At 39.4% G+C, this 22,937-nt stretch overlaps 1 protein-coding gene, 1 long non-coding RNA gene and 1 pseudogene across 4 annotated transcripts in view; 1 reads left to right on the top strand and 2 right to left on the bottom strand.

Moving 5' to 3' along the window:
• LOC141580547 (uncharacterized) overlaps nucleotides 1-14,815 on the bottom strand; it is a 33,554-nt gene extending 18,739 nt beyond the window's left edge. Inside the window, exon 1 of the long non-coding RNA XR_012512746.1 lies at nucleotides 14,647-14,815. This is a non-coding gene — a long non-coding RNA (uncharacterized LOC141580547). The remainder of the gene's footprint in view (nucleotides 1-14,646) is intronic.
• Nucleotides 8,289-14,685, bottom strand: LOC101051219 (heterogeneous nuclear ribonucleoprotein K pseudogene; annotated as a pseudogene).
• Nucleotides 14,816-14,909: 94 nt separating the features above from the next.
• The window catches only part of PRRC1 (proline rich coiled-coil 1), a 39,991-nt gene continuing 31,963 nt past the window's right edge, over nucleotides 14,910-22,937 (top strand). The window contains exons 1-3 of one of the 3 annotated variants that reach the window (XM_039467537.2): nucleotides 14,910-15,045; nucleotides 20,383-20,505; nucleotides 21,458-21,844. In XM_039467537.2, coding sequence (XP_039323471.1) covers nucleotides 20,403-20,505; nucleotides 21,458-21,844 — 490 coding nt within the window. In that variant the 5' untranslated portion in view covers nucleotides 14,910-15,045; nucleotides 20,383-20,402. Of the gene's footprint in view, nucleotides 15,046-15,338; nucleotides 15,621-20,382; nucleotides 20,506-21,454; nucleotides 21,845-22,937 lie in introns of those variants that run through there. The other 2 variants (XM_039467533.2, XM_039467534.2) reach the window with 2 other exon arrangements.

Here is a 22,937-nt window from a genome sequence, read left to right as displayed (position 1 = left end):
TTAAAAAGTCTCAAATTGAATCATAAAGCAAAATGTAATTATATTTTCAAATTCAAGATATGTATCTAACATAAAATAACTTAGAAAAATTGAAGACGAAAGAATGAGTAAAAGCCTATCAGACAAATGTAAAGAAAATAATAAAGGATACAATCCACTTCAGTGATCTCATCATTATGTATGTCTATGAATGCAGTAAGCTTGTATCAGCATACTCAAAGCAAAAATCACAGGAAACACGAGAGGAAATAGAAACACATTAGGCAGAGGCAGTTTTAATGCCCATGTCTCAGTTCATGACATAGCAAGTGAATAAAAAATAAGTTTGTGAATGGAACACATAAATAATATAAGTAATAGGTTAAGTTTGCTAACTAATTGCTTTGCACAGAATTAAATTCCATGACTTCACATTCTTTTCACGTACCGACAAAGCAGTGGAGTCAATTGACCATGGTTTAGACCGCAAATAAAACCAGAGTCAATTTTTCAAGATTAGAAGATGAAAATATTAGTGAATAAGAAGTGTAAATATTGTAAAGGAAGAGTAAATAAAAGCAAATCAATTCATAAGCCATTGGAAACAAGCCAGTTCAGTAAGGTGACTGGTTACATAATTAATATTAAAAAAATAGCCTTTTCCTAAACACACACAATAATTAATTAGAAAATGTAATTGAAGAAAAGACTATTAACAATGGCAAGAAAAAAAGATTAAATACATAAGAAAAGCTTATGAAAAATATTTGTCTATATTTTTGACAGGCACAGTGTCACATGCCAGTAGTTCCAGTTACTCGGGGGCTGAGGTGGGAGGATGACTTGAGTCCATAAATTCCAAGCCAGCCTGGTCAATGTAGTGAGACCTTATCCATGAGACAATATAAATTTAAATGAGTCTTTTAAAATCTATATTTTAAAATATAGGATCATCATAAAAATGTCATCTGAGTTTGATTTTAATATAAATGAGCTGATTTTAAAGATCTAATAAACTTCTTTTTTATTTTTATAAAATAAAAAACTTATTTTTATCTAAAAAATAAAAAATATATATATGGCAACATGCACACACTCACACACACACACACACACACAAAGACAGAATTTATATTACAGAGAAGGCAAAATATTTGCAACATGCATTGCATATATAGGTCTAATTTTCTTAGGGTATGACGATCTCTCATAAACTTAATTTTTAAAAATCAATAAGATAAGATGGAGATCACAGAAAAGGAAGCACAAATAACCTTAAACACATAAAATAATTTCACTCTTAATATGATAAATATACCTGTAAATTAGCAAAGATTCAAATCTTTGATAACAAACTAGTTGGAGAAGAAGTATGGAAGCAGGCACTCATACTAAACTGGTGAGAGTATTAACTAGTATGTCATCAATGCAGAGCGATTTGGCAATATCCATTAAAATTCCAAAGACACATATAATTTGATCAAACAACTTTACTTTTGAGAACTTATTCTACAGATACACTTGCACATGTGTAAAATGAGTCAGACATATCTAAGTAGAATCAATATAGCATTGCCGGTATTTGCAAAAGGTTGAAATGAACAATCAGAATTAATACAAGTTAAACAACTGCCAATATACTCTGTTCATCGAAGGTTTAGGTAAGGAGGTAGTAGAGTTATAAGCTGTATGGGACGATGTTAGTACCATCTGAAATCTAAGCTAAAGGATTTGGATTTTATCCTTGTAGTCAAGTGAGGGAAATCAAAGTTTTCAGACAAGAATCATGTGGTCAGCCTGGTGGTGGTATGCAAAAATCTGAGTTGGTTTCCAGAGTTCAAGCACAGGTCTTAAATTTGCACGAGAGCTGTAGGGATGGTAAGCCATGGATGCAAAGAGGCCACAGAAATTGTTACAGTTTTGGAATTTTGGTGACTATAGTTGATGGAGTAGGGAGAGCTGTGGAGTATTATTTCTAATTACTGCATAATAATGACAGTATTAATAAAATTAAAAAGGTAAAATGAAAATAGTTTCATGAATAAGGTAACTAATTTATCTTGTAGCTGATTGTATTTGAGAACATAGTGAACTTTTTCTATGTAATTAGAAACTGGAACTGATGTTGTAGAGAAAGTTTAGAGAGGGAGATGCAGAATCAAGTGTTTCTGTTAAAGCTCTTTGAGCGGAGATTCTTTCTCTTGTGTATAAGCAGAGAACGTACAATTGGGATTGCCATCTTGAAAAGAGATATGCCAAGAGTCTGACCTTGATATGGTTTGGCTGTGCCCCACCTAAATCTCATCTTGAATTGTAGCTCCCATAATTCCTTCTGTTGTGGGAGGGACCCAGTGGGAAATAATTGAACCATGGGGGCAGTTTCCCCCATACTGTTCTCATGGTAGTGAAAAAGTCTCATGAGATCTAATGTTTTTATAAGAGGAAACTTTTTTTGCTTGGCTTTCATTCTCTTCTCTTGTCTGCCACCATGTGAGACGTGCCTTTTGCCTTCTGCCATGATTGTGAGGCCTCCTCAGCCACATGGAACTGTGAGTCCATTAAACCTCTTTCTTTTGTAAATTGCCCAGGCTCAGATATGTCTTTATTAGCAGTGTGAAAATGGACTAATACAGACCCTTTCTGTCTGATGTAGTGGTGGGTGAAGACAGATGGGGGCAGTAAGGCAGTGGCCGGTGATAATCTCTTGCAAGCCAAATGCTGAAAGTTAGTTGACTATATTTTCGTTCCTGCCATTCTCAACTGAGTGGAGGAACGTGATTTAAGCCCTGGGGTCAGCTCTCATAAGTGTGCCTCTAGGGACAGCAGAAATAAAATGTGACAGAACAAGCCCTTGTTAAATGATTCCGGTGTCTGATACCCACGTGAAATAGGTATTTCTCAAATAAGAAGGCAGAAAAGAAAATATATTTTGGAAGAGAGAAGCAGTAGTTAAAAGGAAGTTAGAGGACAGATTAATGCAGCATCATGAACCCAAGGAAACAGAGAGTCTTGAAAAGGCATGGCCTTTTTACCCATAAAATAATAGTGCATGAACAAATACAGGGAATAACAAAACCACCACAGATCTGTTTCCTGACTGCCAGCTTCAATGACTCTTTTCCCAATTACCCTTTTCCCAATTACCCTTCTCTTTTCACACACCACTGTGTAGTTATGCCATACAGTTTGTGTTCTCCCCATCATTTTAAATGTACTTCTGATGTAGTATCTGGTATTTTTTATTCTTGCATTTTTGTGCTTTGATACATGTATTTCCTGCTGCCTATAATCTCTTTTAGGGAAGGAATTCGTTTCTGTTATTTCTGGTCTATGGCTTCCAGCACAGTGCTTTACTCAATAAACATTGGTTGTGTGAATATTTTGAAATATTTCCAGGACTTGTAGCATCTAGAATTTAAGCTGTGGGCGATGCCACATGCTTATGCATATAAATTATGGAAGGAATCTTAGCTCCCGTCTCAGATCATATTCTGAGGCCAAGTTTAATTGACTCACACTAAGTAAAATGAATTTTATGTATGTGAAGGAAACGAAGAACTAAATTATCTCTGGAATAATATTTTTGATATAATGGAAGCAAAATTATGAGTCTTTTGGAAAAGAATGATAAGAGCACTCTGCAATGTCAGCAACTGCAGTGCACCGATGCAACTTTATGATCCTTGGTACATTCATTTACTTATTCATTTAACGAAGATTGGCTGAGTGCCTACTAAGTACTTGGGACTAACATTGGGGATACAGTGGTGAATGAAACAGACACACTTGCCCTTGAGTTCATAAGCTTATATTTATGGAAGACGGACAATAAACAAATAGATTTATATTATAATATCATGAAGTGCTCAGTGTTATGAAGAAAAATGAAGGAGGATGTTCAGGGAAGGCCTCCCTGGGACAGAGGATATATGGAAACAGGACTCTATTCAGCAAGGGGGAGCAGCTGCGAAGAGCCCAGTGTGTGAGGGGGCTGGAAACAGCACTAGGCCAGGACGATGGAACAAAGCTCTGGAGTGAGGGAAAGGGTGGTGAGAAGTGAGGGCAGAGCAGGGCCAGGGGTTGGGTCACTGGGCCTTGCAGGCCACGGTAAAGCTCTGTGGAAAAGCACCATAGCCAGGCAGATGTGGAGCAAGTGGCTCGTTACAATGCTAGTGAGATTTCCAAGTGACACTGGGTGAAGTGGGGGGGCTCAGGTGGGAGCAGAAGTGTGGAGGGGGTGTGGTCAGATACTGACTGTTTCCTTGGTGGAGCTGACAGGATTTTCTAAAGGACTAAATGTGGAGTGAGAGAGAAAGTGAGGAGTCAAGGAGGTCTCTAAGGTGTGTGTGTGTGTGTGTGTGTGTGTGTGTGTAAAATAAACTTATTTTTAGAATAGTTTCAGATTCGCAGAAAAATTGAAAGGATAGTACAGAGTTCCCATATACCCCATACTCAGTTTGCTTCTTAGGGATAACAACTTACATCAGTATGGCACATTTGTTACAAGTAATGAGCCAACATTACTATATTTTATTAACCAAAGCCCATACTTGTATTCAGTTTCTTTAGATTTTACCTAACGCCTTTTTCTGTTCCAGGATCTCATTCAGGATACCACAGTGAGACTGAATACCCAGTGGGTAACGATAGACCATATATAATAACAGAACTCTGACCCACAACCTGCAGCAACCAGTCCAAGAAGCTAAACAACTAGCCCTATAGCAATTGGCCCCACATAGCCAGAAGCTAATAACAGACAGCTTCCCTAATTTTTGCCCCAGCTTCCAACTTAGGACCAACTAAAGAAAGCCATTTAAGTCCCACGTACTTAGGAAGCACTTGAGTGGTTGACAAATTTCTGTTAAATGAATGAATGCTCTCCTAACCCTGGTCCTGTTTGGCCCACCTACAGCTTCCCCATGAGAAAGGCCTCCCATCAGAAGCTTCTCTTTTTCCCCCTGTAAAGCTTTTCCACTCCTCTGAGTCTTTGCCTTTGAGTTTGCACCAAATGCAAGTGATGGTGGCTACTCCCCTGCTATAGCAAGTTCAAAACAAACAGTTTTTTCTTGCTCTAATTTGGGTATTCATTGTTTCTTTGCACAGCACATTACAATGAGCTATCATTGTCTCCTTAGACTCCTCTTAGCTATGACAGTTTCTCAGGCTTCTCTTGTTTTTGATGACCATGACAATTTTGAGGAATACTAGTTAGATATACTGTAGAATATCTCTCTATTCTCGTGATTACACTGGGATTATGGTTTTGAAGGAGGAAGACCGCTGAGAAAAAGTATCATTTTCATTACTTAATATCAAAAGTATATTCTCTCAACACGACTTATTACTTGTGGTGTTGACTTTGATCCGAGGCGTTATTTAGCAGAGCAATTAGAAAAGCACAGTTGCCATTTATCAAATATGAAGAGTACAAGAGGGGCAGGATATTTGGAGGAAACACTAAGTTTTAATTAGTCTCCTGCTTGGACACCAAAGTGAAGCTATTAAATAGTTGTAGAGTTTAGGAGCGAAGTTACAGCTGTACATATAGAGATGGAAATCATTAGCATACAGATGTTGTTTAAGGCTGTGTACTGGTGAAGACCACTGGGAGCTTGAAAAGAAGTACAAGTACTACCTACTGGATCATTTCAACAGGCATTTTTACTACGAATAAGTATAGTTGTGTTTTTCCCATGTAAAATTTTTTTTTAAATCTCTTTTTACTTGTTACTTTAAATGAAAGGTTTCTATCTCACTACTTAAGTGTTTTGGCTATGTTATTTTGTAGATGTCCTTTATCAGATTAATGATTACCTCTATTGCTAGTTTAACAAGAGTTATCATGAATAAGATTTCAGTTTTATCAAAGGCTTTTAACTGCATCTACTGGCATTATCAGATTCCTTTTCTTTTTAAATTTGTTAAATCATCAGTAAATATTTCTGAGGGCTGGGCACGGTGGCTCACACCTGGAATTCCAGCACTTTGGAAAGCCGAGGTGGCTAGATCATGAGGTTAGTAGATCGAGAACATCCTAGCTAACACAGTGAAACTCCATCTCTACTAAAAATACAAAATATTAGCCAGGAGTGGTGGCATGTGCCTGTAGTCCCAGCTACTTGGGAGGCCGAGGCAGGAGAATCACATGAACCCGGGAAGCAGAGGTTGCAGTGAGCCAAGATCGTGCCACTACACTTCAACCTGGTGACAGAGCGAGATTCTGTCTTAAAAAAAAAAAAAAAAAAAAAAAAAAAAAAAAAAAAATTCTGAAGTAGGACCACCCTTCTATTCCTGGGGGGGAAACAATGCTACTTAGTAACAATGTATATCATCAACCTTCATCACCATCACCATTATCATCTATTCCTCAATTCAATTTTCTAACATTTCATCTAGAATTTTTTTTTCTTTCTTTTTTTTTACAGGCAGTGTGCCCAGAGTCAGCCTTTTCATCTACGTTGATGAGGAAGAATGTCTTTTTTCTGGTTAGGAAGCTAACCATAATGAACGCTCACCACTGGAAATTAAAATTCAGAGAAGGTAACCCTCAGACAAGAGTTACTTTATTAATTAGTGGCAGAAGCTGTGCTAGATTCCTTTTTTTTTTTTTTTTTTTTTTTTTTTTTTTTTTTTGAGACAGAGTTTCGCTCTTGTTACCCAGGTTGGAGTGCAATGGTGCGATATCAGCTCACCACAACCTCGGCCTCCTGGGTTCAGGCAATTCTCCTGCCTCAGCCTCCTAAGTAGCTGCGATTACAGGCACGTGCCATCATGCCCAGTTAATTTTTTGTATTTTTAGTAGAGACGGGGTTTCACCATGTTGACCAGGATGGTCTCGATCTCTTGACCTCATGATCCACCTGCCTCGGCCTCCCAAAGTGCTGGGATTACAGGCGTGAGCCACAGCGCCCAACCCTAGATTCCTAATCTAATATATTTTCCACCTAAACCTGCCAATCCGCTTAGAAGCGCTTCTATGAGACAGGAAGCAGAAGGACACCAAATAGCTGTTGCCATGCAGTTGGGTTGATTGGTGAGTTACATAAATTGGACACATTCACCTCACAAGCTCTCTTGTCAAAATTTCACTTCTAAGCATCAAAGAAATGCTGAATTGCCAAAAGAAAAAGCAAATGGACCTAAGGTTTAAATATTGCTTGAAAATAAAGGTGCCTGTAGGAACAATTATGCTATGTTACCTTTTCTAAACTTATAAAATTAAAAGAGAAAAAGGTAATGTTTTGTGAATTAAAAGTCTTGAGAAACACTACTACAGATGCAAATATTTAGGAGTTATGTATTAAGTTATTGCTTGAAGTTATGCAAAATTTTAACTTTGTAAAAACACAAAATTCAAGAAAATGATTAGAATACTTTGTAATATGCTATTGCATATTAACAGTAATTCCTTGGCCAGAGAACTAATTTTAGTTGCATGGTTTCTTTTTTCAGACAGAGTCTCACTCTGTCACCCTGGCTGGAGTACGATCATGCAATCTCGGCTCACTGCAATCTCCCTCTCCTAGGTTCAAGCAATTCTCCTGCCTCAGCCTCCTGAGTAGCTGGGACTTCAGGCATACACCAGCATCGTTTCTTATTCAAAGAAAAATTTCAAAATTTCCAAAAGAAACATTTGTTCTGTCTCCTGCAAGAATATTTTTAGTGAACTCATACTTGAAGGAGAAAAAAGATGGCTATGAGGACATTTTGGAATGTATGTACTGTACATGAATCTTAATAGAAAATTCAACTCAATTCAAAACATGTTCATAGTAATCACTCATGTAAAAGTTTGAATGTAGTGGTATCCTAAACCCCGATTCATTACCATCAAGGAGCTCATAAATGCATAGAGAATGTAAGCATGTGCAGCCAATCATACTACAATGTGGAAAGGTTTTTATGGTACAAGAAAACTTTGAGCAAGTCTTTGAACGTGATGAATACCTATTAGTAGAAGGTGGAAAGGGAACAAAACGCTTCAGGTAAAGGGATTGGGAGGAGCAAAGGTGCATGGCTTCAGGCTTCGGTCGGACAGATCCTCACAGCGGGTGCCTAGGAGATCCAGAGCAGGATATAGGAAAAGAAGAAGAGTCTAGAAAGCAAGGGTAAGTTGAGTGTTTAAGATTTGACCATGTGAGCAAGAAAGAGTCACAGAATGTTTTTACAAATACGTGTTTGAGAAAAATAATAAAGTTTCTTCTTCATTTTTATAATTTAAGATTGCTGTATTTCCTTGTAAGATAAACGTTTCAACAAAATTTACAGGTGTCAGTCAACTATTGTTCAAACTGGGCACACATCAATCAAATCTAGCATCATGTGTGTTTTATTTATTTGGAAGTAAATTTTAACTATCAATACAAATGCCAAGATAGTACACAAAACATCCACGGAGACTTTTGTCATCTCTTTTTGAATTGTACACAAACATTTCCTAAATAATCCAACATATAACAAAGAAATAGTACATCTTTTCCTTTCACTTTGCATATAGTGGAAAAACAAGTATATATATATATTTTACTAAGTGTAATAAGACACTAAAGCAAGTTGACAGTTTATGTCATAGGCGAGAAATGATCTAACACAAATAATCATTTTTTTTCAGCATCAGTCAGTCACTTCCATAACCAAGTGTTATTCTGATAATAAAACTTGCTGCCAATCAGAATTCTGGTATCTAGTCATACCATTACTCAACTTGTGGTACGGCTCCCCACCTTAGTTTTTTACAACTACTAACATAGAAAACTGTTGAAAAGTAGGGGCAAGCATTTGCAAAAACAACCAAAAATTCCCAGTTTATTATAAGCATGAATATATATGATGGAATTTCTTCCCAGCAATAGACATTCAAACCAAGAAATCATGAGAACTAAGTTTGCCAAGTTATTTTGCCTATGTCCAAGAAGAGATGCACATATATCCAACAGAAGAGCTGAAAATCAAACTTAGTGTTTAGTTTGGGGGTGGGAAATTCAGCCACCATTTAAAAATGACTGTCTTAAAAAAAAAATGACCACCAAAAATAGGTTCGCTAAATTTATTTTAAAAATCATAAAAACGTTTCTTAAAAAAGAGCATTACATTCTGTATACTGCTCTGAACAGACACCAGGGACATGTGGACTACTGTTACTTTTCATCCCTGTCCCATCTCCCAAATGTTATAGTGACCACAAAACAAGGTGTTTACAATAATTACATGGGGGGAATTTTTTTTTAACCATCAACAATAACAAAAAGTAAAATCCGCTCGCTTTGCTGCTGTTTCAAAATTTCAGTGTTACTTGTGCATGTCCTTCCTCCCACCCCCAACCCTGTTTGTAAGGAACTAAAACATTGCATCTGATGAACAGCAAAGATTTCACTATACTTCAAATGCAGAATACCTGTGAAGCAGAGGAATGCTGGCTTTTTAAACAGAAGCAGATCAAAGAAAAAAAAAAAAAAGATACAGGACTCCTTCAGTTCTTCACTAGTCTTAGAAAAACTTTGAGAATACTTCTTCACACTGTTCTGGAGCAAATACTATGCATTCTGCACCTGGTCCTGTGTTCCTGTAATGGTAATGATCTGATCTGTGGATCCTTCTAAAGGTTCATCAATTTGGATCAAAGCTCCCGACTCATGACAAATTTGTTTAACCTGCTGACCACCTTTGCCAACAATCCAGGATCCAGCCTGCATCCAGCCAAATCTTTGGAAATAGTTACCTGTGTAGTAATAACAGGTCCACCAAGATCACCATATGAGCCACAACCCTCTGCATAGGAATAATCATATTAGGAATAATCATATGTGGAGCAACTCTGTGGTTCATAAACCATTTGCCATTCTGACGGGCTCCACGTATCTATTACAGAGTCCCAAGTTTCATCAGCACTGATACCAGCCATGCTGTCATAACAGTCTCCAGGTCTCCCTCTTCTGTCATAGGCCATTAGGTCTCCCTCTCTAGGTGGTAGTGGTGGAAGAAGAGGAAGATTCCAAGCTCTGCTACCACCCCAGCCACACCTGGTAGGAGGAAGAGGTGGTTCTCAATGAGGGCTCATATCATCATAATTTCTAGATGGAGGCATGGGACGCCCACCTCAACCAGGAGGCATTCTGTCAAAACCACCTGTTCCCCGCATCGGAAATCCCACTGGGTGTCCATGGCAGTCATCAAACATTGGGAAACCACCATAATCATAGGTTTTATCATAAAAATTTGGATCATAAAGCTGTGCATATCCTTTGATGGGAGACTCAGATATAAGATCAAGGTTGATCTTTATACACGCTACAATCCTATCTGGTTTTCCTCCAATAAGAACAACTCTGTCAGTGGAATGAGGACAGCATTCCTGGAAAAGCTTGATGGTTGGTTGAGTGTTCTCTCAAAGTTCTTTGATTTTAGCATCTTTGACCCCAATAATTCCTCCTGCTAGATCTGATGAATCAACAGCCTCAACGCACAAAGTCACTTCCTTTATAGTGTGGGTAATTTAAGCATTACACAGCATCAGATTCAAGTGGGAGCTGGCTGGTTGCAGCAGTTAATGGCAACTGCAGGCCCTCTTCCAAGGTAGAGATGATTTTCTTCAGAATTTTTCCGATTGTTTCAAAATCAGCACTGATATTCAATATGCGCTTGGGGCCACTGTTGTCTGGGACTGAAACACCGGCAGTGTAGTCTGTACGAAGAGCCTTAATATTCTTGCCTCCTTTTCCAATCACTGCCCAGCATACTTGCTCTGAAGCAGCATGCGTAATTCAAACTTCTCTTTAGTGTTTCTAGATCTTTTAAATGCTTGTTTCTCTTCCATATCTTCTGCAGGGCATTTACCAAATTTACCATTGGGTTCAGTGTTAGGGAAGGTTTCTTCTGGTTGTTCAGTTTCCATTTTTTTTTGTATTAAATGGACACACCAATCTATAGTGGGGCACAGGCCGAGTCTGCTCTTCCATAAGTAAATTAAAGTAAATTCTAGTGATGATTATGTGTGTGTGGGCAAAGGACAGGTATTGAAATTTGCACACTAAACTCGTGTAAAAATGAGTGACTTCTCAATATCTCTGTAATAGGATAACTCTTAAGTTCTATTGTCCAAATTGGAACATTTTTTAGAATAAGAAGTGGGCACTTTAAAAAAATCATGCTGGGACAACAACCCTAAAGTGGATTGTCCCAGACAAATTGAGAAGTAGGGTCCCACTATATATCACTAAATTTCCTTTAGTTGAAAGCAACAAGCAAACAAACCTTGATTTGGAAATTACAGTTCAGACTCAACCAAGTAAAAGTTCTTTTGGCTTAAAATAGTGATTATGAGATGAATATCTGGGCAATTTTAAACTCAAAGAGTAAGAGCTAACACTGAGTTAGGCCCTGTGCTGAGCACTCCATGCATATCAAGTCATTTAAGCTTCATACGAAAAAAACTACGAGGTAGGTATTAATATGACTATTTGTCCCACTTTATGAGCGAATAAATGGAGAGACTGTGTTTAAGTGAAAGGTCCACGGTTAGCTGGTGACCCAGCAGAGCCAAGATTCCAGTCCAGATTTTTTGGTGCCAGCTGATGTCCTAGTCCTTGCTACATTTGCTTCTCACACTCTAAGCTTCAGCTCACTTGCCTCCTAAATTTGAATTTCAAATGAATAAATTTTTTTTTTTAGTGCAAGTGTGTCCTATGCAACGTTTGAGATGAGGCTTCTCCTTCTTTCTGGTTGCCAAAGGAGCTTACTTATCCTTGGCATGGTTGGGCACTGAGCGTGGGTGTGGGCCTCTGATCCCTATGTCTCAGCCAGTACCCTTGGCGTTATCTGTTGAAGTGTTCTTCTGGTTGTGTAACTCAGAGCCTGCTTTCCCAGCAAAGCCCATCATCTCTCAAGGCAGAATCAGCTGTGCCTCTACTCCTGATTATGCTGCAGATGCCTCGTCTCAGCCTCCACTCTTATCCACCTGGAAATATTCATGAATATTTTTGAATGTTTGCATGTTCAGATGAATATTATGAACATTAAGGACTAGCTTAAGAATATTTAAGAATAGACCTAATAAACCTGATTCAGGCTAGAAAAAAGCCTCAACTCAAATGGGAAACAGTTTTGTTTGGCTATATTCGTGAGCAAGTAAAGCAAAATTCCACAATAGCACTTGCTCACTCATTATAGCTCACAAATGAATTCTATTATATGTTAGAGACTTCCTATAAGGAAGAATTTGATGAGTTGTTAGCAGTGATTGAAAAAAAAAAAAAGTAGTTCTTTCTGCCACAATTTTCCGTTGACTGCCTTCATTGTCTGCCACTAAGAAAAAATCTTTTGCCTTACCACCCATAAAGCAGACAGGCAGTTGAGGTACAGCCTAAGGATTCTAGGTTCTAGCTCCAGCTCTACACACCATTTTCAGAGCCTTAGTTTCCACATTTCTAATACTGGAATAATAATACCTGCCACACAAAGTTCCTTTAAAGTTTAAATGAAAATCAGTAAGTAAAACATGAATACAGTAAATGTAATTCAAGGTTAACTTCAAAGCTCATCTTATCTCATTGTCCATGTAGTGTGTTGAATAGTAACCCCCTCAAGAAAAGACATGCCCACCTGGAACTTGTGACTGTGACCTTATTTGGAAATAGGATCTTTGCAAGAGCTACAAATATCTTGAGATGACATCATTCTAGATTTAGGGTGGGCCCCAAGTGAAATGAGTATGCACTCATAAGCAAGTATTCTTATAAGAGAAAGGCAGAAAGAGATTTGGGACACAGAGACATGAGGGAGAAGGCCACGTGGAGACAGAGGTAGAGATTGGAGGTGTGCAGGCACAGGCCAAAGAACACCTGGAGCCATGAGAAGCTGGAAGGGGCAAGGAAGGATTCTCCACTTGAGCCTTTGGAGAGGTCCTGCTGATACCTCAGTTTTGGACTTCTACCCCCCAGAACTGTGAAGGAATCAATTTCTGTTGTTTTTAGCCAACTAAAACATTAGCTGCGGTAATTTGTTAAGATAATATTAGGAAACGAATACAGCTCACTCCCAACCCATCAGCAAATCATGACAGCTCCATCTTCAGAATACATCCAGACCATGTGCCACCTCCCCCTCCATTAGGGACACTCAGCCACCATCATCTCATTACCGGTCATCCTGCATTCATCCTTGCATGCCCTGTAGTCACACAGCAATCAGAGTGTGATCAGAAATTGATGTCAAATCTTGTCAGTTCTCTGCTCAAAACCCTCCACATGCTTCTCATTTCTCTCAAAATGTAACCAAAGGCTTTCTCATGACCTACAAGGCTAGACATGATCTGGCTCCACTCTCTGTCTTCTCTTCTTTACCTCTCTCATAGTCCTGCTTCCTTGCTGTTCTGGATACATGCCATGCACACTCCCTCCTTGAGTCTTTACATGCTCTTCTTTCTGTTTAGGTAAGCATAGTCCTGCTGCGTTACAGGTCTCTGCTCACATCTCACCTCTCTAGAGAAGCCTTGCCCATTCACCCTATCGGAAGTGGTCTTACTCCAACTACTGTCAATATTACCTCACTCTTTGTTGACTCCTCAAAGTGCACATCACAAACAGTACTTACTTTACTTTCTTGTTCCTACCCTCTCTCCTATTAGAAAGTTAGAAAGAATGTTCCCTGGCTATCAAGACCTTGCCTGTCATGTTCATTACTGCATTTCCAGTACCAATGCTTAGCACATTGCAGCCACTAATAAATATTTTCTGAAAGGATGGAGAAACCATACCTTATAGCTACTAAGGGTGTTGACGAGAGAGGATGAAGATGGTATCTGTCTTTAGCTCCACCCCATACAGCACTTTTTGGAGACTGACCTGTCCTGCTGCCTACACACATTCTTAGAGGATAGGAGTCACCACCAAAGAAAACCACCCATGGTAGTTGCACAGTGAGATCTGAAGTCATAATATTGCTACATAGTATTAACTTTTCAGTGAGGTATTTTAGAATGATTACAACTGTCAAGCTCAAGAGATAGATTAATGTTAAATTTATAAAAGAGTTCCCGAAAAAAAATTGAGAACAACAAAAACAAATTTTCATATGCTAATGCTAAGCAGTTTAAAAAATGTTTTCGTATGCCTGATTTTATTTGACTCTGTCACTTGTCTGGGTTAGGGATGGTGGATAGTATTATTCTCACTTTGCAGATAGAAATACGGAGACTTATGGAGATTAAGTGACCTGTACAAGGGCAGGCAATTGTGCAACTGGCATTAGTCTCAGACCCAAATCAAGACTTCTGATTTCAAGTTTCTTATTTTCTTCTATAGCACTCCATTAATTAATTTATTTAATGTACATTATTGAACACCAACTATCTCAGGTACTGTGTTAGGTGCAGCATATAATGATAAGAAAGTTGATAACCTGTCTGTTATTTTACAATCCTAAAAATGTGCAGTACATGTACTTGGAGAAAAATTCAGTACAGTAACTGCTACTCTTCTCCCCTCTCCCTCTTTCCCAATCCTTGTCTTGTGATATAATCACTGTTACCAGAAATCTTTGACTACACAGGTTAAATCCCCTGTATCTGCCGTGAGGTCCTTCCTGGAGGTGCTGACTGGACCAGCTGACCTTGACTAACTCACCTCCATCCCTTGGGCGGCTGTGGCACAAGATGAGTGAGCTACACACCTGGCAATCTTGTGTAAGGGGGTTGCGGAGTAGAAAGGAGGCCAGTCCCTTTGGAGAATGCTTCTAGAGGGTGTGGGCAGAGCCAAGTCTCGGTGGTTGAGAAAATCTTGGTACCGAATTTTAACTTGCAGCTTCCGGGCCGAGTTCACGGCCTGTGGGACAGACGGGGCGGGGCGATGCGGGAACGGGGCGGGGCGATGCAGGGGCGGGGCGGCGCGGCGCGCGGCCGACGTGGCAGCCGCAGGAGCATGCGCCGCCAGTGGCCATCTTGTAGGCGGGGACGCGTGGAGGTGCGCTCTAGTGTGTATCTTCGTTGTCTTCTCCAAGCGGTATTTCTACGACCCGACCTCCCTATCCGCGACTCCTCAGCGATCACGCAGGCACTCTCCAGGTCCGCAGGTGAGCGCCAGGTGGCTGCAACGCGCGTGTATGAGGGTGGTGGCATGGCAGGGCTTGCAGGCGCCAGAACCAGACCCCGAGGGACGCAGTCCCTGAAAGGTAGGCGGGCCGGCCGGCACCACTGGACGCCGAGGTCGTTTCTGAGCCCATAGTCGCGCGATCCGGGGGCTGCTGTGGCGGCGTGCAGGGTGCAGCAGGTAGGAGTGCGCCTCGCAAGGCGAGCAGTTTCACCTGGGGATAGCATGGTGGGTGCGGTTTGAGGGTCTCGCTCCGCGACACTTTGCTTCTGTCCAAGGACCAAGGCAGGAGCGCCCTGGCCCTCTGGCCCCACCTTCCAGTGCGCTGACCTCAGGAGAGACTGGCAGCGATCGCCCGCGGACCTTAGCCCGGCCCTCTCTGGCCTGGAGACGTGGCAGAGCCTTGGGGGAAGGCCGCGGTTTCCAGAAACAGAATTTCGTCCGCTCCAGCCCTGGAGAGGCCCAGGAGGCTAGGGAGTCATCACACCTGGCCAGGCAATGAAAGGAAAGCTATTTTCCCTGAGATTCCCCCGTCGGTGCTTAGAGCTGCTTCGGAAGGTTTTTGTGTTCTCTTGTTTCTTTGTTTGGTCTTGGGGCCTGCTTCAGGCAAATTTATAGGTTAACAAATTTCCTAGATTGGTAGAATTTATAGCCAATAGTGTTTTTGTCATTCGAAGTAGTTATTTTGAGAGACACGTACATTTCTGCGATCGTGACACATCTGGGCATTCAGTCTTTCTCCTGTGCAGCCACTGTTTAATTCAGTGAAAATTTGTAAAATTTTACTTTGGAATCACATTAGGCTCTAACTAGCGCTCAGTGTAGTAGAGGCAGTCTTGTGGCACGAGTATGTCAGCAGTAATTGCTCTTAATGCGTTAAAAGTTACCAAGCTTCACTGTTCAATGTCTTGTATCCTTGTAAATAGCCATCCACTTTTTTTTTTTAAATGGAAAAACCAAGGCACAAGCAAATTGGAACAACAGGGTGTAACCAGACTGAGAACTCAGTTTTCCAAGCTGTTTTCTTAACTTTTTCTTTAATGTTGGTACATGAATATTACTTTTCGTGACAAAACTTGAGTCCTAAAACCGTTACCAACTCTTGACACTTATGTGTTGGTTTTTGTTGTTGTTGTTTTTTGAGACGGCGTCTTGCTCTGTCGCCAGGCTGGAGTGCAGTGGCACAATATCGGCTCACTGCAACCTCCGCCTCTTGGGTTCAAGCGATTCTTCCACCTCAGCCTCCCGAGTAGCTGCGACCACAGACGAGGGCCAACACGCCGGGCTAATGTTTTGTATTTTTAGTAGAGACGGGGTTTCACCATGTTGGCCAGGATGGTCTGGATCTCTTGACCTCGTGATCCGCCCGCCTCGGCCTCACAAAGTGCTGGGATTACAGGCATGAGCCACCGCGCCCGGCCTGTGTTGTTTTATCCTAATAGGTTTTTTACTAGAAGGCACTATGTTTATGTATGTAAAATTTACCTCAGTATTGCCATTACGCCAATTTTCATATAATAAGCTGTTAAAAACAAAGAAATTGATATATTTATTCCACGTTATGGCATTGTTTTCATTGTACAGTTTCTTTCGCTGACACATTTGTTAATGTTAGGGATTCTCTTTTAATAGGGCTTCTACTAGTCATTGTAAGGATTAGGGAGCATCTGCAGTAGAAGGGTGAATGACCAATAAAAAATTAAATGAAGAAAAGAGGTAGCCTTGATTGCAGAGTGATAAAATCTCCCAAGGGGAATTTCTGTCTCAAGTTACCTACCTTTGATGGGTACTGAGTGATATAAAATTATAAAATTTTATTTTGGAATCAGATTAGGCTCTAGCCTAATTCAGCCTCCCTGGATCCCTGTCTTCTGCTTAGTGCCATAGATCTTTCCTACGTTCACAGCCAAACTTTTTGGAAGTGTCACGCATATTAGTCTCGCCTGCCATTCCTCGATTCAGTTCACACTGGCTTCTTTCCCCACTCTTTCCATGAAAACCGCTCTCCCTAAATTCATCTCCAGTTTGGCAAATCCATTGAACTTCTCAGATAGTATCCTGTTTGGCTTCTCTGCAGCATTTAATACTGTTGCCCATTCATACTGCAAAACACTGGCTTTTGGACACTACAGCCTTCTGGTTTTCTTTCTTTCTGCTCATCTATTACACTCTGCAGGCTTGTCTTCCATGTTAACCAGTAATTGGTTTTAAGTCATATTCTCTTTTATCTTGGTATTCTCTTATATAATCTCTCTCAAAACATGACTTAGACTATTAGTACACTGATGACACCCCCAGTTGTGTAGTTGCTAAGCTCCAGACCAAGTCAGTGTCTCTACTTAGGTATTTGTTTTAAGGAGCTTAAACTTAGCATGTCAAAGACTAAACATTTTATGATTTCCCCCAACAACCTACCCCAGAAAGAACATCAAACACATTGACCTTTTGCCATGTTTCCTTTCTTTGTGTTTGGTACCACCATCTATTCAGTTGTGCAGGTAATGCTTCCCTTTTCTGCCTCCATATCCAGTCAGTCACTGAATTTTGCCACCCAATCTTGTCTTGAACTATTTACTTTTCTCCATCTCCGCAGTCATCACTTGAGTCTAGGTCAGAGTTTTTCAACCTTGGCACTATTAACATTTGAGGCCACTTAATTATTGTGTGTAGGCTGTGCATTGAAGGATTTTTAGTAGTATCCCTAGTCTCTGCTCTATGCCAGTAGCAGCCCTGTAGCTGTGACAATCAAAAATGTCTTGGACATTGCCAAGTGACCCATTGGGGGCATAATCATCCCCTCCCACTATGAAAATCATTAGTCTAGGTTGTTACTTACTTCTGTTTGAACTACTTCTATATCTTCCTTAATGGCCTCTCTGCATTTGCTCTGTCTACCCAGTGGCCCAGTCTACATACTTTCATCTTTTAATAAAACAAATATGAGTCACTAATAACTGGAATCAGCCTAAATGTCCTTCAACAGGCAAATGGATAAACTCTGATACATTTATACAATGGAATATTATTCAGCAATGTAAAAGAACCGACTTGATATATGCAGCACCTAGGATTAATCTCAGGAACATTATGCTGAGTGAAAAAAAGCCGACTGCAAAAGGTTACTTGCTGTATGATTCATGTAACATTCATGGAATGAGAAAGTGATAGAGAACAGAGCAGTGTTTGCCAGGGCTTATGGTTGATGGGAAGGTAGATAAAGGAACAGCATGAGGAAGTTTATTCGTATTGATGGAATAGTTGTATATCCTGATCAAGGTGGTGGTTATACGAGATGATGCATATGATGAAACTTCATAAAACTATGTACATTATACACGTAATAGATGTAAAAATGGATGAAATTCAAATAAGGTCTATAGTTTAGTTAATAGTATCGTACCAATGTCAGTTTCATGGTTTTGGTCATTGTAGTATAGTTAGGTAAGATGGTGTTACTGATAGAAGCCAGGTTTGGGGTACTCAAGAACTCTACTGTTTTTGCATCTTTTTCGTGAACCTAAAATTGCTTCAAAAAAGTTAAAACAAAAGACAGTTATGCCACCCTCAGTTGAATGCCTTACAGTGACATTCTGTCCTTTAAATACCCAAGTTTTTTAACCTGGATTTTCTTGAATGTATCCTGTTTTCCCCAGCTCAGTTGGTATGTATACCTGCTATATATTCACTTTTTCTGGACTCTGCCTTTCCCTTGTGTAATTAAGTTCTTATCCTTCAGATCTTGGTTTATCTGAATTCTTTGGGGAATCCTTTCCTTACCTCCAAATCAAAATCCTGTTCCTGTCAAACAAAACTGTGTTCTTACCCTCAGAGCACATAGTTCAGGGTACCATTCATTGTAAGTTGGTTTTATTATTTGATTGTTTCCTTACTAGACTGTAAGTATCCTATTTGTTTACGGTAATCATTGTTTTTTCCAGAGACACCACTATGCATGTCAAATTTACCTCAGTATTGCCATTATGACAGTTGACCCTCACTAAATACTTATTAAATAAATAAACATATTACAAAACAAATATAGCGTATTTAGAAGTTGGTTCTGTACTTGAGATAGGCATGAGAATTTGTAATTTTAAAGTAAATTTTATCATATTTTGTAATCCATTGTTGTCTATTAGGACCCTGCTATCTAATGGCATTTTTGCTGTAGTTAACTTTTCTAAAAACTCAGATATATAATTTATCTGTGACTGGATATGCTTTAAAATGTGAACTAGGAAAATTGTGAATTAATGCTTTTATCCAGTCAAGCACATTTTATTTTATTTTATTTTATCTTATTGAGACAAGGTCTTGCTTTGTTGCCCAGGTTGGAGCGCAGTGGCATTCTCACTGCTCACTGCAGCCTCAGCCTCTTGGGATCAGGTGATCCTCCCACCTCACTCCTGAGTCCCTGGGACCATAAGTACATGTCACCCTGCCTGGCTAATTTTTTAATTTTTTTGTGGAGATGGGGTCTTCCAATGTTGCCCAGGCTAGTCTCAAAAAGCTCTTGGTTTCAAAGGGCTCCTCCCGCCTCCATCTCCCAAAGTGTAGGGTTATAGTTGTCAGCTGCTGTGCCAGCTTTTTTTTTTTTTTAAATTAACAAGGATATCCAGTATATAGTGCTTTATGAGAGAAGAGGAAGGGCTTTAATTAAATGTTTTATTTTGTTTAGTTTTAGAGATGAGGTCTTGCCCTGTCACCCAGGCTGGAGTGCAGTGGTATAGTCATAGCTCACTGCAGCCTTGAACTTCTGAATTCAAGCCATCCCACCTCAGCCTCCCAAAGTTCTGGGATTATAGGCATGAACCATGGTACCCAGCCTCATTTTTAAGTTTAGTAATGACTGAAATTTATATTTACTTATTTGTTTTTATTTTTTAGAAATGAGATCTTGCTATGTTGCCCAGGCTTGTCTCCAACTCTGAGCCTCAAGTGTTACTCCCGCCATGGCCTCCCAAAATGCTGGGATTGTAGGCATGAGCTACCACATCTGGCTCAGACATAACTAATTCTAACATGCATTCATGTGGCAGAAATCAAATTAGTAATTTACATTTGAAATGTAGTGGATAATTAATTATACTGTTATTATAACATGAAATTATTTCCTACTTATAAAATATCTACATGGGAATGTTACAGATTGATATTAAATATTCTCATAGATGCTTTCTTAGAAATTTTGACAAACTCATCTGGAAATAAGTTACATTCTAAATAGTAAAGGTGGACATCTCTCTTGTTTGCTATTAAAATCTTAAAAATATACTTTTGGTTACTGTGTAATATTTATTATATTTTTGTATTTTTACAGTATACCATAATTGAAGAAAAATGATGGAAGAGAGTGGAATAGAGACAACACCGCCTGGGACTCCTCCACCAAATCCTGCAGGACTGCCTGCTACTGCTGTGTCTTCCACCCCTGTTCCATTAGGTACATGTAGTTGTCTAACGTGTTTTGACAAGAGTGAAGATACTATCATCTTTTCTCAGAGACAATTAAGAAAAGAATGTATATATTAAAACTTACCTATTTTTTTCAGGATGAATGGAAACAGCCTCTTTAAAGAATAGAAAGAAAGTCTTTTGTATTTAAAGTAAGAAAGCATTAGTGTTTTGCTTTAGGTAGACTTTTGTTCTTTATGTTTATAATTATGGTAAACCATCACTTATATTATGACAGAAATATCCTAAAAAGCATGTGCTAGCTTTGTCTACTGTTCTCTCTTTTTTTTTTTTTTTCCTCCGGAGATGGACTTCCACTCTTGTCGCCCAGGCTGGAGTGCAGTGGTGCGATCTTGTCTCTCTGCAACCTCTGCCTCCTGGGTTCAAGTGATTTTCTTGCCACAGCCTCCCAAGTAGCTGCGATTACAGGAACGCACCACCATGCTTGGCTGATTTTTGTATTTTTAGTAAAAACAGAGTTTCACCATTTTGGCCAGGCTGGTCTTGAGCTCCTGACCTCAGGTGATCCCCTTGCCTTGGCCTCTCAAAGTGCTGGGATTGAGGCACGAGCCACTGTGCCCAGCCTACTGTTCTATGACTTTCTGGTGATTAACCTTTCTTAGCCTTCAGGACATAGGCTTTTATGCTCAGACTAGAGATGAAAAATAGCTTTATTTTACTAAAAACACACCAACCCAAAAAGCAAAAATGAACAATGCCATAAGTTCATATAGCTGCTTCTTTTACTTATGGGAGTTGAAAGCCATTTATACTCAATTATATTTGTTGTATATTTTAAATTATACATTTCAAAATAATTCTTGGGATATGCTCTGGTAAATTTAAAAATTTTGCCAAAAGAAAGTAGTGAGACAGTTTGAAAACTAAATAAAAAGCATTTCTAATTCTGTGCTTTTATCCTCTTCACTTTTTTCTAGCAGCAACCAGTTCTTTTTCTTCTCCAAACATATCCTCCATGGAGTCCTTGCCGCCACTCGCATACTCTACTCCTCAGCCGCCCCTTCCTCCTGTGCGTCCTTCAGCGCCATTACCTTTTGTGCCTCCTCCTGCAGTTCCTTCTGTCCCACCACTTGTTACCTCTGTGCCACCTCCTGTTCCTCTATCAACTGCTGCTGCCTTCAGCAATCCTCCTGTGTCTCACTTCCCACCTTCAACTTCTGCCCCCAACACTCTTTTGCCTGCACCTCCTTCGGGTCCTCCTATATCAGGATTTTCTGTTGGTTCAACTTATGACATTACAAGGGGACATGCAGGGAGAGCTCCCCAGACACCCCTGATGCCATCATTTTCTGCGCCTTCAGGAACAGGTAATTCTCTCTTACGAATACTTTGAAATATATGGCTATTAATATTTTATTCTTTCTTAAAGTAATAGCTTTGTTGAGATATAATTCATGTCCTATACAATTCACCCAATTTAAAGCATACAATTCCATAGTTAGTTTGCTTGTAGAATTGTGCATCCATTGTCAGAATTTCATAACCTTTTCATCACTTTAAAAAAGAAACGCTATACCTTTTAGCAGTCAGTCCCTACTTCCCTCCAAATCCTCATAACTCTAGGAAACTACTAATCTACTTTCTATGTATGTGGATTTGCTTATCCTGGTCATTTCATATAGATGGAATCATATAATATGTGGTCTTTCATGACTGGTACCTTTCACTTAGAATAATATTTTCAAGGTTCATCCATGTTGTAGCATTTGTCAGTACTTCATTCCTTTTCATGGCTGAATGATACTGTAAAGTATGAATATGTATACCACATTTCATTGATTCAGTTAATCAGTTGATGTTGGGTTGTTTCCACTTTTTGGCTATTTAGACAATGCTGCTATAAATACTTGTTTACAGGTTTTTGTATGGACATGTTTTCATTTTTCTTGGGTATATATCTAGGCATAGAATTGCTGACTTACCTGGTAATTCTACACCAAACTATTTTCCAAAGCAGGTGTACCATTTTACCTTCTTTTCAGCAGTGGGTGGGCATCCCAGTTTCTCTGCATTAATGTTCTATTAATTTCTTTGGTTTCCAGGATTACCTATCTTATGTTTTTTTGCCATTTAAATTATTAAAATGAAGCTGGTATAATTTGGTATATGATTTTTATGTGATATGCAACTTAGTAGATGATTAGTATATGAGGTGTCAGAAAATTCCAGAATTTTGTCCTCATATTTGTGCATTTATAGAGAAATTTCAAGGTGAAGTCTGAGTTTTTCTCAGTTTTACTGAAAAGTTATCAGTACTGGCTGGTCCAGGGAGTAGTGTTTTTTAGCCAGGTAAAAATTCAAAAACAAATAAAACCTTATGTATGCCAAAAGTTTGTGATATTGGGTCATTTTCTTTCCTAGGTCAGTTACATCTGCTTCTTTTGCTTCTCTGGAATAATT

This window comes from Saimiri boliviensis, chromosome 1 (genome assembly GCF_048565385.1).
Source record: "Saimiri boliviensis isolate mSaiBol1 chromosome 1, mSaiBol1.pri, whole genome shotgun sequence".
In the NCBI taxonomy this organism is placed as follows: Eukaryota; Metazoa; Chordata; class Mammalia; order Primates; family Cebidae; genus Saimiri; species Saimiri boliviensis.
Note: the sequence above shows the minus strand (reverse complement) of the source record. Positions and strands in the feature narration are given on the sequence as shown.